The sequence below is a fragment of the Triturus cristatus genome, chromosome 8 (assembly GCF_964204655.1).
Source record: "Triturus cristatus chromosome 8, aTriCri1.1, whole genome shotgun sequence".
NCBI classification, from domain to species: Eukaryota; Metazoa; Chordata; class Amphibia; order Caudata; family Salamandridae; genus Triturus; species Triturus cristatus.
The window spans coordinates 879,359,517-879,377,148 of NC_140591.1; the positions used below are offsets into that span (position 1 = coordinate 879,359,517).

At 44.3% G+C, this 17,632-nt stretch overlaps 1 protein-coding gene across 1 annotated transcript in view; it reads left to right on the plus strand.

The window, feature by feature from the left end:
• The window catches only part of C8HXorf58 (chromosome 8 CXorf58 homolog), a 714,653-nt gene that overhangs the window by 482,852 nt on the left and 214,169 nt on the right, over nucleotides 1-17,632 (plus strand). Inside the window, exon 7 of the mRNA XM_085622411.1 lies at nucleotides 2,825-3,054. Coding sequence (XP_085478537.1) covers nucleotides 2,825-3,054 — 230 coding nt within the window. The remainder of the gene's footprint in view (nucleotides 1-2,824; nucleotides 3,055-17,632) is intronic.

Sequence of the window (17,632 nt, forward strand, 5' to 3'; positions counted from 1 at the left end):
CCGTCATACGCACAGCGCAACCGATGCGCATGACGGAACCGCTCCGTCATGCGCATCGAAGGGGTTAAAGTGCCTCCCCATTTATTTGTAAAAGCACGTAGGGGAAGTGTACAGTGCCTAAACTGTAGATATAACTTTTGGACAAGGACTGGCTGTAGATCATCAATGGCAGATTCTAATACATATTGGAGGTTTACTTCCAAGAAGGTTGCTGTCAATATGCCAGTCACGGAACTCCCCTGCAATAAGGAGAGATTATATTCCTTATAGTTTTTTAACAATGCCTTCCTGGATGTTGTCGGGCAACTATCTTCGGCACTAGCCCATAAATCACCCATTCCTATAGCAATTAAGGAGTTTTTAATATGGGCCAACCATGGGATTTTGCTTGCTCCCTGTATGTTTACCACTTCCCTCACTTCCTCTCTATAAGTAGATAATTCTGGAGTGCTCCATAAGCGACGCCAGTATAGCAAAAGTTTTTTATATTTTAAAAATATATTTTTTTAAAAATTGCATTTATAGCTTTTTGAAAATATATTCCCAACAAAGGGACTTATTTTAATATTAAAAATAGTAAAAATTCATAATGACATTTTAATTTTTGTGAATGAATAAATGATAGCATATAAATGTACAACAAAATATACATTCATACATATTCATTAATACATATTTATTCTATTGTCATAATTTAATTAGACCGCATTTCAAAAACATTTGAAAAAATGTAAATATAAAAATTACAAATATTTCAGACAATGTATTTACACTGACATCATTTTCAACATTAAACCAAATCCTTAAAATATTCAATTTTTTTTAATTGATGTACAAAAATATTAAAAAGAACATTTTTTGCAAAAAAATACAAATATGTTACATTAAATTTCTTTTAGATTTTCTTTAAATGTTACCAATTTTTAATAAATTTAAATATTATTTTTAATATTTTGATTTTTTTAAATTAACTTTAATTAATATTTACTTTCGAAATAATTAAACTATCATGTAGAAAAACAAAATAAATGTAAAATTAGTACAATATTAATTTGCATAGCATTAAAAAATGAACATGAAATTTAAATTTAAATATTACCTTTTTCAAAAATCCCCTCACCCTTATCTCCTAAAAGCCCAACATCCAGCTACTAAAAAAATAAATATATATACATTATTTTTACACATTAATACAACTAAAAATAAAAAAATTAAATGTCATAATAAATTATCTTCCTAAATACACAAATAAAAATGTAGTAAATCTAGAAAATCACAGACACTGTAATAAAATACACACAAAATAACGCAAGTGATATTATATACAGCTGTATTTTCTAATTAAATATTTTAACAACGATATTAAAAACAACGCTTAAAACGATATTCTTTCCTTTGATATTCCGGTCGCTTATATTTTTTACATCCCGATATTCTTGGCATGATATTTTTGTATCACAATATTTTGTATTCAATATTTTCCCTGGAGAATGGGTGAATAGGCATTTTGTGATGCAACCTATTAGAACCTATCAAGCACACAAAAGGTAATGAGAGGAATACTTGCATTAAGTTTAAACACTGGCAGATGCTCATTGTACTATTCCAACTCATCGTTCCTTTGCCCAACATGCCACCTCAGTTTAGACCCAGCCATATGCAAATCAGTCTTGACCCTGCTCTACTAGGAACAGTCCAGGTCGAATTGCCAGGCAGGTCCTCCCTGAACGGAAGCACAAGCAACACAAATTGTTTATTTTTTAACTTGCTACTCCATTCTCTTGTGTTTCTTGGTTGGTTACATCATGAGGGCTAAGTGATAATAGCTTGTTTATTTTCTTAACTGTCAAATCAAGATTTGTGTTTCTGCCTTACATGACAGATGTTATTACAGTGAAAGTCAAGGGAAAGCCCAGGACTGGACTGGTGTTGTCTCAATTACACTGAGTCATCTGTTCATCATAGGAGGAGAACAGTGGAAATTCGGGGAGGAGGGAGGGAGGGATGTTCTGGTATGTTGCAAATGAGGATGTTGTGCCAAAGAAAACCAACATAGTACAGACGTTATTGCATGTGAGATTAGATTTTTAATTTCATGTTGCCTCCCAGTTGGGAGCTAACACCTTTACAGTTTTAAACTAGCTTTCAGGACAACATATCTCACAGCACAAAACAAAATGACAATGCCAATAGGTCTGGCTTGTTTTCTTTTTTTCATATGATACGTATTTTATTAATTTAATGAAAGAAAATAGTATGATAACATAGCACGTCCTGTTAGAGGCACCATCCGCTAGAAAGCAGCACTGATTAAGACGAAAGTTATCATGTAGGATACCAAAGTAGTCCCACCAGCGTACCCAGATCCTCTTGTGCTTGCGGTGACAACCCCTGGCTTTGTATATAGATTCCTCAACACATGCACACACTCTCACATGCAAACACACTGAAGCACAATGAATAAGCATTCTCGCTTATTAAAATGCTTCTTTTTCTAGATGAGTCTGGTAATCGGCTAAAATGAGCAGGCCTGTGCAAACAGGATTATTGTTGAACCTTCCACATTTGTTTTCTGTATGTCATTCTTTTGTATTTATTTTATTTTGCTTACAGCTATAGTTGCCATCATTTGACCACTGTACTTGGCTTCAGCTTTAAGGTCCTTCTGGTGTAAAGATCAGCACAAATGTAGTCATTCACATATTTGCCTGGCATCCACTGACAAGTTCTTTAGCACCACCAAATTGAAAGGATTGAATTATGAACATAATTATATGTTACCAAATTAAACATATGTTGCTTTGTGATCTTTCTTACCGTGTAGTACTTGAGCAACCTGGATGAGACCCCTGCTTACCTTGGAGGTAGAGACAACTACTGGAGAAAATTATCCCTTAAAAACCTGTCCAGGACAACAATAATGTATGACATTATAGATTATGCACAATCCGGCAAATTATCAAATCGACTTCAGGAGGAACTCAAATTTCTACTTCTAAAGCCGCAAAATGAAGAGGCTCAGTATAAGCAGTTGGCTGCTGTCACCCGTATCAGGTAAGAGTGACTACATCATGACGTTATTCCTAGAGAAACGTGCGGTTTAATTTTAAAACGTAATGACCCAATAAAAAAACAAAGTCCACCCCCGGTCATACAATCTGCTTGATAGATGATTTCAGAAATGTTTTATATGGTATTTTGTCCTGCCAGTACAGAATCCCTGTGCTTCTGCGGCGTTTCTTACACAGTGATAGTAATCTTTACATCACTATGCAGTAATGTTAGATGTCAGTCTGGAATACATCAGATAGGTATTTTGCATACATTTGTGTGGAATTGCTCTATGCAATGTATTCACGTGTATTAATTGTTGTGTTTGCTTGGAAACTGATTATTACATCCATTATACAAAAAAAATCAATGCACACATAACTTTGTATATTTAGTATTTCTATATTTATTATATATAATGTTGAATCTGTAAATAATACTTGATAATGGTTTTTCAAAATGTTTTTTCTTTTATTTGTGTTCAAATCATGTTTGTTCATTATTCATAATCACTTGTAAGTGCCTGTGTGAACTTACATAAAATATGTACATCCAGTATAGCACAGGTATACAATATCAGTGGCTATCACTTTACTATTTTACTATAAACAGCACTAGCCCCTAAAACACACTAAGAATATCAAACAAGGCACTTTATGTAGCTCTACTCACATACATCCAACACAGCACAGATATGTCATCTGCCTGCATTTTTTACAGATGAATGGTAATCAGTCTTTGAAATGGAAAAACAGAAGTGCAGGTACCCTACATCAGCGTACCTTCTTGCGTCTGATTCATATCTCTCGCAACCACCGGACAACTTACAATACAAACAATACTCATATCCTGAGACGTGCCTAAGACTGCCCCTCAACTTAATCGGAAGAGTGGCTCTCTATAAAACAGTAGTACTTCACCCCAACCTCTATGTACTCCAGAACAATTTTTTCATGATTCCCTCCACATTCTTGTATGAGCTGCAGCCACTGATCTCACGGTTCCTTTGGGCGGGTAGGATCCTGAGAGTCTCCTACATCAAATACCCTTTACCCATCTATATGGGTGGCCTAGGTGTTCTGATCGCGGGCAGTAATATTGGGCAGCACAGATTGTCCCGATTGGAGATTGGTTGTTTGGGGAGAGGCATGACTTCTGGTGGCGTCTAGAGTTGGTCATCCTTCAGAAAGTAGGGTCACTAGACCTACTGCATGGGGAACCCCCACACTCACTTCACAAGGCTCCCAGTGCTGTGCTCGCGGGCTTCCTTACTCATATTAAAAGGCTAGACAAACTTATTGACAAGATACCCCTGTGGGTGGAGAATTGGCTAAAACAAGTAGCACAACTGCTGGGCGTCTGTCTAGCTTAAATTGACATCTTTCCTTTTGGAGGATGTATGAGACCATGACCATATCCTATTCTTCAAACAACTGGGTAAACCTTCCAGTTGCTTAGATTCGAATCCTTGCATATCTGCAACTTTGCCACACTCTAGACACCAACCTACCCCTCCTCGAAGCTCAGTCAGAATATAATCTGTTACAAAAAAAGTAATCATGGAACCAACAGACAGAAAGAGAATATTGAGCTCTTGCTCAACACCCTGTCCCGAAAAGGTGTACAAGAGTCCTGGGAGAGTAATATTGGGGAGATGTAGGATGATGAGTGGCAGAAGGCCAAGATGGTGGTCAGAGTGTTGACCATTCCATCCAACTTATGCTTGACTCAATTTGACTGTTCCCATAGGATTTACTGTAGCCCCAGTAGATTCTGGAGAATGAGTAGGGCATGAAATTCAAAGTGCAAATGATGCGGTGCCTCAGATGGTTCCCTTTATCGTATGATTTGGACATGGTCCCCAGTGCCAATTAGCAAGAGATTCACAAATCTCAAGCAAACATTTTACACACCACTACAGTTATGGATCCCCAATTTATCATTGTTGGGGATAATGGAGCTTTGGGTAGATTCTAGTTCACAGAGAACCTTAGAAGAAGTTGGTTTCTTGGTAGTGAAGAGTGCATTGCAAAGAACAGGAGGAATGCAGAACCCCTGATCCTGCAGGAGTGGTCTAGATAAATGGATTACCGGGTGTTAGAAATGGGATTTCTGGTTGGCTAGGGCATGCGCCAAAGCCAGGCAGAAACCACCACTCTAGTCAGGGCAAGGGCGTTACACACTGAAGATAACCCCTGCTCACCCCCTTGGTAGCTTGGCACGAGCAGTCAGGCTTATCCCAGAGGCAATGTGTAAAGCGTTTGCGCAACACACACACACAGCAGTAACACATTAGGCACACTACAAAACGAAACTCCACACAAGGTTATATAATGATAGCCTTTGTATTATCCAAAACACATTAGAAATATAATCACACATATACACTGTGCCAACTGGCACTCAGCAATATTTAAAGGGGATTATATATACAGGACAGGGCCAATTGGTCCACTGTCAGAACCTTTAGAAAGCACTAGTAACAAATGTAAAACACAACCAGTAACTACTGGCAAAATACTGTACTCAGCATTATATCACCTTACCATTTGGCATCATTCTAAAACATCATAGCATAAACACATTATGCAGTAGGCTTCACATTAGGCATAAACTGTGCACCACAGTAACACTGCAAAAGTGCACACAGCACCTTAACCTACACACTGAAATGACCCCAGGCCAACTGGCCTTTCACTGGCCCTATGTCCAGAAAGTCAGGGCATAGCTGCCAATGCAGCGAAATCTATGTGCGCAAAGCACTGGGGGCGCACCTCACTCCTTCCTGGCATGAGAACCAATATGCCCCCTTCGTTGCAGCTGCCTGCACTCTCCCAGTGCAGCTGATGTAGAAAGAGCACTGGCCCCACTGTGCCTCCTGAGTCCCACCGGGACTCTAAAAACAATATTGCCCCAATGTTGCAGCTGCCCGCAACGGCGGCGCAGATGAGAAAATTAGCGTCGGCACCACTGTGCCTTGGAAGCCCCCCTCTGGGACTCCTCCTGGTGCCCCTCGCTCTGCACCACAAATACACCAATTGAAGCCCCACTCACCGGAGCTCTCCTTGTCTCCTGCGGTCTGTTTGGGGCAGGGAGTTAGGCACCGACAATATGCCTCGGTCTCTCCCTCAGGGCGCGGTCAGGTCTCGCTCATGGGACCTCTTCTGATCTGCCCCGGTCTTCCTGCCATCGAGACTCCACCGTCAGGACTCTCTGCTTTGGGGATTAGGCCACGCCCAAAACCAGGCTCGGCTGCCTGGCTTCCTCTGTGGCCGCACTTCAATTGGCTGCCCCGCCACTCTCAGAACTGACTTCCTGTGAGGCTCCAGCTCTCCGGCTGGACACGCCCCCTCTTAGGCACAGCCACCTGGCTTCATGGTCGTGCTTCTGCAACCGCTGATCTCGGCTTCACTTTGGCGGTACACACAGTTGCGGGGTGGGCTCCCGCTCCTCTATAGCACCCCACAGTGCGGGGTGGGCTCCCGCTCAATCGGGCGTGAAAGCGGGGTGGGCTCCTGCTCCTCTAAAGCACCCTCCAATGCGGGGTGGGCTCCCGCTCGATTCCTGTGCCATGCAGGGGAAACCCCACCCTGGGATTCCCTTAGGTTGCTCTGGCAGCACAGTGCTGTAGAGCACGCACGCTCCGCTTCTCTACTCTAAAGCACCCCACAATGCGGGGTGGGCTCCCGCTCGATTCCTGTGCCATGCAGGGGAATCCCCACTCTGGGATTCCCTTAGGTTGCTCTGGCAGCACAGTGCTGTAGAGCACGCACGCTCCGCTTCTCCTGGAAATAGATATAGCGCTCACAAGGCGCTAAAGTCCTTAAAGGTTCAAGGGCCACAGCTGGGCCCAGGCAGGCCAGCACACAGGGCCCTCCAACAGGGAAGCAGTCCCTCGTGGTGGTTCCTCCTGGGGCCCAGCAGCAGCATGTCCAAGTAAGCACAGGAACAGCACAACATTTTAATTGGGTCACAGCCCCAATATTTACACACCATTTGCTTTGTCTGCCCTGGCACAGGACGTGGGGGAACCAGCCTGAACTGGTTCTGGGGGGTTTTGGAGCACTTTGTTGACAATGCTCCTCTTCCCCTTTGTCAGGTGGGGGCTTGGTGATCAGACACACCACAGGTGGCGGAGCCAGCATTCACCCAGGCAGGCACAGACCTATTCAGGGTCAGGGGACTACTCCTCCCACTACTCCAAATGCAGATCCCCTATTCACCCTAGCACTGACTCACCCTGCCCTCCCTGGAGCCACACACAGCTCACCAGCCCCTGTCACTCTAAAGCCAGACATGCAATCCACATCAGGCAGGCAGACACATAGCACACAGAAATGCCAACTTCTAAAAGTACAAATGCAAAAAGAACTATTGATGGACAGAATGCAGAACAATGTCATACATTCAACCCAGTACAGAGATCTGGGCCTAAATCCATCGTTTTTTTGCTCGCCATTCCAGTTTGGACCCAGCCATATGCAAATCTGTCTTGACCCTGTGCCCTAAGGGAACAGTCCAGCCCGAACTGCCAGGCCAGGTCCTCCCTGGACTGGAAACAAGCATCCTAGGACCGGTTTCGGGGTTTCACCCCTCTTCAGCCATGATAGCTTGATTCCAGTGGCATGGAGAGCACGGGACTCACGTTTGAGAATACCCGTCCCACTCGGGGTGACAAATGCAAAAAGAACTATTATTTATTTATTTAGACGGTTTTGTATAGCCCAAACAAGACCCTTGCGGGTATCAGAGCGCTTCACATGCTTGATGGACAGAATGCAGAACAATGTCATACATTCACCCCAGTACAGAGATCTGGGCCTAAATCCATCCTTTTTTTGCTCACCATGCCATTCCAGTTTGGACCCAGCCATATGCAAATCAGTCTTGACCCTGTGCCCTATGGGAACAGTCCAACCCGAACTGCCAGGCTAGGTATGGGGGTGAATGTTTTGCCAATGTGCAACATTCCGTCCATCATCTTGTGTGTTTTGCTGTTCGCCCTATGTGGGAAGGGTATGCCCAGACGTGGGTCCCGTGCTCACTGCGCCACTGGAGTCAAGCTATCCTGGCTGAAGAGGGGTGAAACCCCAAAACCGGTCCTAGGATGCTTGATTCCGGTCCAGGGAAGACATGGCTTGGCAGTTCGGGCTGGACTGTTCCCATGAGGCACAGGGTCAAAACTGATTTGCATATGGCGATGTCTGAACTGGGGTGGCGTGGTGAGCAAAATAACGATGGATTAAACCCAGATCTGTGACTGGGGGTGAATGTTTTGCCAATGTGCAACATTCCGTCCATCATCTTGTGTGTTTTGAACTTCTAAAAGTGGCATTTCTAAAATAGTGATACTAAATCTGCACACACCATTACGCAGCATTTATTATGACTATTTCAACCATACCAAACTTGACCACGCTGCTCCTCTCATATCGTGAATTACCACTGAAACACTTATCAGGGAATCCCTAATGCATTCCTATGGGAGGGCAGCCTCACAGCAGTGAGAAACCAAAATGGCGGTTTATCACTACCAGGACATGTCACACACTTAAGGTGCATGTCCTACCTTTTACATACAATACACCCTGCCTATAGGGCTAGCTAGGGCCTTCCTTAGGGGTGACTGACATGTAGTAGATGGGGGGGGGTCACAGACATGGCACACACTTTAGGTGTCACGTCACAGCGGCAGTAACACTGCACGCACAGGCCCTGCAATGGCAGAGGCCTGGGATAGGTTTGATAGGCTACTTTGGTGGGTGGCGCAAACAGCGCTGCTAGCCCACCAGTAGCATTTAATTTACCAGCCCCGGGTATATGGGATACCACTTTACAAGGGACTGACATGTAAATTAAATAGGCAAAACAGGTGTAGACCAATCTTACCATGTTTACCACAGAATGCACATGCACTTTACACTGGACAGCAGTGCTAAAGGGCCCAGAGTCCTAAAACCATCAACACCATGTCAGACAAATGGCTAGGAGGAAGGCAAAAAGTTCAGGGATGACTCTGCACAAAGGGCCAAGTCCAACACAGGGCCATGTCGGAGAAGGTGGTCTAGAAATGGAGATGCTGTAAACGTAAACAGAAGAGGGTTTGGGGTCCTTGGGCTTTCAGGACAAACGAACATCTAAAGAATGACCTGACAGCACATATTTTTATCTTTGTGTAACCTGGATACAAGTTGTTACTTAAAGATAATCCCTGCTGTGTTAGGTGCCACAGTTTATGGTTGCTCTGCTATGTTTTGCTGCTCTTCCTCTTTTGAAAACAATAAAAAAGATGTGTAAAAAAACATAGGAAGCTGCAACAGAACTTGCTCTGTGAATGTTGTCCCTCTTGCCTTATTAGGTAGTCTGCCTGTCTCTGTCTTACAAGGGTGTTATGGCCAAGATTGTTCTACTCTATTGAGGTGCCAAAACAAATACCTTCTGCTCCCTTATGCCACTCACCGTTTTTTAGATTGCAGCAAACCTGTCTTCGCTCACCCTCCTGGAAGCCCTTGTTTACATCATTAAGCTTTCTCCCCCACCTCTTAAACAGAGTAAATCCCCTTTCCTCTTTTAACACAGCTTCTGCCACCAAATTTTTGATTCTGTCTGACCCTTCCACATTGAGGAGGTTCTCTTACATGTTGACCTTAGAGAACCACTGGACAGGAAAAGATTGTGGTTTTTATTCATTTCCCCAGTCGCTGACAGAAGTTGATGAGTTCTTGAAAAGCTCAAATATGGAAACAAAAAGATTTATTGTTTTTGAAGAGGCCATGTATCTGGTGTGTCAAATCCACCTTGTAATTCATATTTTCCAACCCTGTCCACTAGCATTTTATATGTTGAATCCATATTGACTGTCATCTAGACCCTTCCCACTTTTACCCCTCCACTATTCATTTTCAATCCAAATAACAGACTAACATGTCAACCACTAAAATGAATTGCCCATTTCCCTATACTAATTACCACTAATCCTGTTTGAGCTCCATAGTAGTGTGCTACTCATCGAAGAGCGCTTCAACACCTCATCAGGGGTAGCAAGTGCTATATAAATGCAAACCTTTCCCCTCTTCTATCCCTCCACTATCCTTGTCAATCCAAGTAACTGACTAACATATCCACCACTCAAATTACTTTCATATTTCACTATACTAATTCACCACTAATCCTTTATGGGTTCCTGAGTAGCATGCTACTTGCTGAAAAATCGCTTCAACACCTCATCAGGAGTAGCAAGCGCTATATAAATGCAAACCTTTCCCTTCTTCTATCCCTCCACTATCCTTCATAATCCAAATAACTGATGAACATATTCACCACTCAAATTACTTTCATATTTCACTATACTAATTCACCACTAATCCTTTATGGTTTCCAGAGTAGCATGCTACTCGCCGAAAAAGTGCTTCAACACGTTGTCAGAGGTGGTATATAAATGCAATTACAATTACAATACAATACAATACACTACACATTCTCTTTAAAGAATGTCCATTTTCCAAACCACTCTGCCAATGGAGCCATCGTTCCTCCCCAGAAACTAAAAGTGACTGTCAACACCCAACTATTTTGATTCACATCACGTGATTTTGTCCCCAGTTATCAAGCTCAGAAGTATTCAATAGCACAGTCTCAGGTTCTGTGGTAGTAGGGTCAAGCCATCTTGCATCTCTCACACTACCCACCTGGTTTCTCCCCCTCCTTTGTTGTGCTTCTCACCTGCAAGGACATATCTCCATCCTTTTGTCTGGTCATGTCTTTCCTGGCAGGCCGTGAGTAAACCATGCTGGTGTGAGGGTCAGTACAAGAATACCATTACACCGGAGCATCTCTTTTGTAATTGATATGTTTAGAACAAACATCTGTGCATATGTAGCAATTTAGTTTATTCTAGTTATAGACTAAGAATCCCAGGGCCCGATTCACAGAACTAACTTAAGACAAAATCCTAAACTTACTACCATTTTGGTATTCACAAAAGGCACTTACTCATTTTGGTATTCACAGAAGGCACTTACTCATTTCGGTATTCACAGAAGTTAGGAGTCCTAACTTTAGGACTCCTAAATACCTTCTGTGAATACCGAAAGTCTTAAAATTAGGATTTTTCTCAGTTTAGTAGTAGTATAGTTAGGACTCCTAACTTTAGGACTCCTAAATGCCTTCTGTGAATACCGAAAGTCTTAAAATTAGGATTTTTCTCAATTTAGTAGTCCTAAATTTAGGACTCCTAACTTTAGGACTCCTAAATGCCTTCTGTGAATACCGAAAGCCTTAAAATTAGGATTTTTCTCAGTTTAGGAGACCTAAGGTTAGGACTCCTAACTTTACAACTACTAAACTGAGAAAAATCCTAATTTTAAGGCTTTCGGTATTCACAAAAGGCATTTAGGAGTCCTAAAGTTAGGAGTCCTAAACTTAGGACTACTAAATTGAGAAAAATCCTAATTTTAAGACTTTCGGTATTCACAGAAGGCATTTAGGAGTCCTAAATTTAGGAGTCCTAACTATATTACTACTAAACTGAGAAAAATCCTAATTTTAAGACTTTCGGTATTCACAGAAGGCATTTAGGAGTCCTAAAGTTAGGACTCCTAACTTCTGTGAATACCGAAATGAGTAAGTGCCTTCTGTGAATACCAACATGAGTAAGTGCCTTCTGTGAATACCAAAATGGTAGTAAGTTTAGGATTTTGTCTTAAGTTAGTTCTGTGAATCGGGCCCCCAGTATTTAAGGATCACCCTCAACAGGAATGCAGACTCAGTACAAACCCTATACATTTTTTGTGTGCCAAAACTAATTCTTTGGATGGTGTTGCATAGTGATTACTCTTTGTTTTGCAACAACCAAGCCTGCTTGTTAATCTGATTATGGGCAATGTTTCATGAATCTGGTTAAAGGGTATTAGGCTTTGACATAGATTGACTAGTTGCTTGTTGTTGAATTATTTTCTAGCAAATCCTGTTTGTTAAAACTTGCTTACTCTTCTTCCCTGTGCTTTATATTAATTAGTTCCCCTCCCCATGTGCACTTTTAGAATTGAACATTTTATTGATTTAAATATGAAATCCAAAACTGTTGATACAGCTAATAGTGCTCAGGAGTTTATCTCACATCCTTTCATTATATATAAATGTTGAGTGTAGCAAGAAAGTGAAAACAGCACAACAATCGCCAATTGGAAAAGGGCCCCCACCCTATACATCCTCGTTACCCACCCCCAATTCTGATCTGTTGGTTAAGCCATTCATTCTGCTATTTCATTCACAACAATATGCTTAGCCTTCAACATCCTCTGAGATCTCCCTTGCCCGATGGTGGTTTGGGCTTCTGTCCATTTTTGCGCAGTGGGGTTTTCCGTGAAAGCTTATTTATTTCCAAGTGAAAGTATCCAGCACAGAATATCTTTTCTCACATACAAGTAACAGACCTTTACCTTGAAATAGTCTTAAGGTTTTTTCTTCTCGCAGATCTTTTTACTCAAATTCTGTGTATTGTTTATTCAACCATCGGCGCATACATAGCACACATACAGTACATTGCCAACTTTAGTGCAGACAAGCAATGGTCAGTCCTGACTGGATTTCTGTATAACATGGGAAATGTCAGCATTAGCATTTGCATTTAAGTAATGTTACATTAAGCGTTCATAAAACATTACAAGCTGTGATGGAGCAGCTTCTAACCAATGCATAATAGTTCGAGAACAGCGTAACATAACTGTGTACTTAATTAGGGACAGGTAAGATAAGACTATGTTATGCATTTTCTTATAACTTTGTAGAAACCATAATGAAAATTAAAAGAACAGGTCGAGGTTTGCAGCAGAGAGGGCGAGAGGAGGGGCAATGGTGTCTGACACGGGCATGGGGTAGCGCACTCCCTTTAACCTGGACGCGGGCAGTGGTATGAGTGATAATTTAATCAAATAGGCTGGAGCGATCGGAGTTTCACGGGGCTAAAGCAAGTGAATTCAATGCGCATAAGAAATTGGATTAAAGGTTTCCATATGCGTTGGAACTTTTTCTCAGTTTTTGCCAAATTATGTGATATTTGTTCCATAGCTAAAATGTGCCAGACACAAGTAAACCATTGCGCTGGTGGGGGGCGGGGAGGGGGGTGGGTTGGCAGACAAGTTTTCATTCGGCATGAGTCATAGCCCACAAATCCGGGGGCCTAATGCCTAAAATGACCATAAGGTATGAGGACGGGAGAGGATAGCCTATGACATCCGTAATGAGGCCCAGTATCTCTTTTCAATATGTTGTGATGACCTTGCAAGACCCCCAAATATGTTGAAAGTCTCCCTCTCCTTCCCACACAGTGCCAGCAAAGAGAAGTTGTTCCCGGGTAGATTACGGAGAGTTGGGTCGGTGTATAATACCATTGGAACATCAATTTGTAGGCTGTTTCCCTAAGCGAGATATTGCGGTATGTTTTAGGTATGTCTCGCCACAGAGTCTCCCATTGCCTGGTGCTTGGGGGCCCCCCCGCACTGCAGGGGATGCGGGGGCCTGTGTTACGCCCCTGTGCTTGGGTGAAATCTCTACCTGCGCAGTGGCCTGCCATGGCTGATAGGTGTGGATGAGTGTTGGTGTGGAGCGTTGGAGCACTTGATAAATATTAGATATGAGGCCCTTTGAGCCGGTGAAGTTGTGGACGTGTGTCTCTAAGAGGGTGTAAGGCCCAATGGCCGCAGTGTATACCAATGGGTTTAGGGCACAATGCCGGAGTTGGCAATACTGGAGCCGTGAGGTGTCCTTGAGCTGGAAATTCACTTTGCACTGATCAAAGGTCTTCATGCTGTCCCCTGCAAATAAATCACTGAGAGTCCGACAGTCGCATCGCTCCAGTGGCAAAATGAAAGAGGAGGAAGCGATGGGGGAAGTCAGTGTTGCGTGCGATCGGTGTGTTTGGGGAGGGGAAGGTAGTCAGACCCTTTTTAAGAGCCACTTTATCCCAAATATCGAGTACTGTTCGGGTCGGGGTAGCGATGTATGCCGGGCGTGTTTAGACAGCCATGCCAAATCCCACAGTGGTCGGCACTCTACTGCCCGATCCATATGGAACTATTGCTTCTCACTCTCTCGGACCACCCAATCAGAGATATAACGTAAGTGGGCGGCCCAGTAATATTTCAAGAGATTAGGGCACGCCAGATCTCCCCTATCCTGTGGGAGCATCAGCAGCATGTTTGCTATCTGGGGACGCTTTCCATTCGAGATAAAGTTCTTGACATCACATTGTAAATGCAAGATGTCATTTTGCAGAATCGGCGTGTGCAGAGTCTGAAAAAGGTAGAGGACTCACGGGAGAACCTTAATTTTTAAGACGTCCACGTGCCCCTGCCAGGATATGTATAGGGGCTTCCATCTCTGAAAGTCAGCCAGGATGGCGCGGCGTAAGTGGGGCCAATTAGCTTGAGACCAAGAGGAGAGTGTAGGGGTGATATTGACACCCAAATATTTAATGGAAGCCTGAGACCACAGGAAGGGCCCTAAGTGATGTAGGGCCAGGAGGTCCTGAGCCGGGATGTTCAAGTTGGGCACTGAGGACTTGGTCATGTTGATCCTAAAGCCTGATAGTATCTCATAAGCCTGGAAGCAGTCCACAACCACTGGAAAGGAGAACTCGGGCTGAGAAAGTGTAAGGAGTAGGTTGTCTGCAAAGAGGCTAATCTTGTGTGGCTGCCCCCCAAAAGAAATACCTCCCACCGCATCCATGTTGCGAATCATGATAGCTAGGGGCTCGACCACTAATGCAAACAATAAAGGTGATATCGGGCACCCCTGTTGTGTGCCTCACAGAATAGTCACGTGTTTTGTGACCTACCCATTGACCCGAACCCTAGCCACCGGTGCTGTGTAAAAGGCCATTATTTTGGGAAGCAAACACAGTCCTAACCCAATCATTTCCAGAACATTGCAGAGGGAGGACCAGTTTACCCTATCAAAGGCCTTCTCCACGTCCAGCAGGAGGAGGCATGCAAGTATATTGTGACGCTGTGCCTTCTCCACTAAGTGTGCTTTACAGCGAACATTGTCTGCACCCTATCTATGGCATATAAAGCTGACTTGATCCGGGTTGATGAGGCCCAGAAGGTAGGGTTTCAGCTACTGGGCCAATATTTTGGTAAACAACTTTGCATCCGTGTTAAACAGGGCTATAGGACGTCAAGAGGAGCAAAGGGCCGGGTCTTTTCCTGCTTTATGTATGAGGGAGATTTCTGCTGAAGCCATTGTGGGAGTGAGTCCCGTCTCATATGAGAAGGAGTTAAATAGCCATACTAGGTGATCTTGTAAATTGAGTAACAAGAGCCAGTAGAAGGCGACTGGGAGGCCATCAGACCTGGGGGTCTGTTGGTGGGTGAAGGGACCACACATACAAGAGCGGGTTTAAATGCTTGAGTTTCTTTATTCCGTCCGAAATAAGCAAGTAGGGAATTAGTAAATGTTGGTAGCGTAATCCATTGGCGTCTTCAGGGGATTGGTAGTCTCCTCCTTGGAGCTCGTACTCGGATGCTCCGACCCGTAGAGACTCATGAAACCCAGAACAAAAAAAAGAAACGGACCAGTATTAGTTCTGGTTATAGCTGTCCTGTGGGAACGGGAGTGATGGAGGTACGCACCCGGCTAAGAGGGAGTGAGGGGTGAAGGGAGGGCCGACACCAGGGGAGAGAGGCAAAACGGAAAGTGTGCGGAGCTTAACAGAACAGTTCAGCCCACATTCGTACGCTTCCCAGACTCAGCGGTTGACATGAACGTCCCCGACCGGCTCCCGACTTCTCGAATCCTGGCACGCACCTGTTGGAGCCACATCCCTCCAGTGGCTGGGCGCAGCGTCCTCCGGTTGTTCTCCTGTCGTCCCCGACACATAGCAGTCAGGTCGCTTCGTCCTCGCGTCTTCGGTACTTCGGGCTTCATCCACTTCCTCCTTCCGGTCGTGGACACAGCTCTTGCCAATTCCTTGCCTCTTATCCAGATAGCGGTTGTGATCATCCGTCCCCTTGGGGGCGTAGCTTCTCTCGTCCGTGGAGGAATTAAAGGGCCAGTGGGGATCCCGGTCTCCCAGGTAGAAGTCTGCATCAGGCAACTGGAAGAGAGAGAGCCGGTTGAGAGGGTGCCTTATGAACAGAATCGAGGTTCGTGGGTAGCTGATTCCGACAGGGTCTTAGCCAGGGGAAGGGCCCTGACCGCTGACTGGAGCTCCTCAAGAGTAATCGGCTCGTCAAGGAGATCTGCATGACGTAAGTGCAATGGCTCCCATTCGCAGGTATCCAGGTAGGATTTAATCATCTCCGAGGTCGGCTCTTCAGGAGAGTATAAAATTTGATAACAATCGTGAAAAATCTGGAGTTTGTCTCCCTCAGACGTCACCCAACTCCCATCATCTGATGTAGTTTGGCAATATGCATCTTAGCACATGCCTAGTGGAGCCTGCAGGCCAAGAGTCCGCCCACCTTGTACCCCCCTCATAGTAGTGTTGCTTCAGTACTAGGAGTGGCCTCTCAGCCCTCCCCGTTCTATGGTGCGAAGTAGGCCTCGCAGCACAGCAAGCTGCCGTTTAGTGCAGCGGGAGGGTTTAGCTTTGTCCTGTTGTTCCAATTGTTTGATTTCCGTCCTGAGATTGGATTCCACAAGCTTAGATTCCCACCCTCAGGCGATTGCGATAGATGTTATCGTACCTCAGATAGTGGCCTTAAAGCCATTCCAAAGAGAGTGCAGTGAAAGTTCAGGGAGGGTATTAGGGGAGAAATATTCAGTGATGCCTTTTCAAATTTTGGCCATGTCTACTGGGTCTCGCAAGCGATGTGGAGGTAAGCGCCAGGGCGGAAGGGTCCTTGTGGAGTAGTTACTACCCTCCCATGTCATTTCTGTGTGTGCATGGTCGAGAGTGAGATGTCTGACAGCTCTATGGTGCGTAGTCGGCAAAGGTGAGAGTGGGTAACAAGGGCATAGTAAATGCAGTAGTAGGAGGTGTGTACGTGTGAGAAAAAGGAGTAATCCCTCGTGTCTGGGTGTTTGTAGCACCACGCATTGATTAAGCCCAGTTTTTCGATATCGCACTTGGGGTGCAGCGACATAGCCCCTAAATTTTGGAATGTAGCTCCGCTACTATCAAGGGTGGGGTCCCATACCAAGTTAAGATCCCCACACACTAAAATGTCATCTTCCGCCCCCTCTAGTTGTTCTTTCAAAACCCGTCTGAGGTATGTGTCCTGTGAAGTATTTAGCACATAGATGTTAAGTAGTATAAGCTTTCGCTGTCCCTTAAGGAGAGGGAGTGTGAGATAGCATCCCTCCCCATCTCCGACTACCCTAGTGACTGAGTGTGGTCGTGGGGGTGTGGCGGGCTGGAATAACAGACGAGGAGGCCAGATATAGTGGGCTATAGTGCGTTTCTTTAATATATACAAGTTCCAGTATAGGGTTGAGAGTCACGGGAAATGGGGTGATGGTTCTCGTCTCGGTCGTCGCTGTCGCTGCTTCTGGTACGCTCCCTTCTCTTGGCGCTCTTCGGTGGTGGTAGACCGGGATAGGTGTTCCTCGGAGGACCGAAAGAGAAACAAACAGAGGA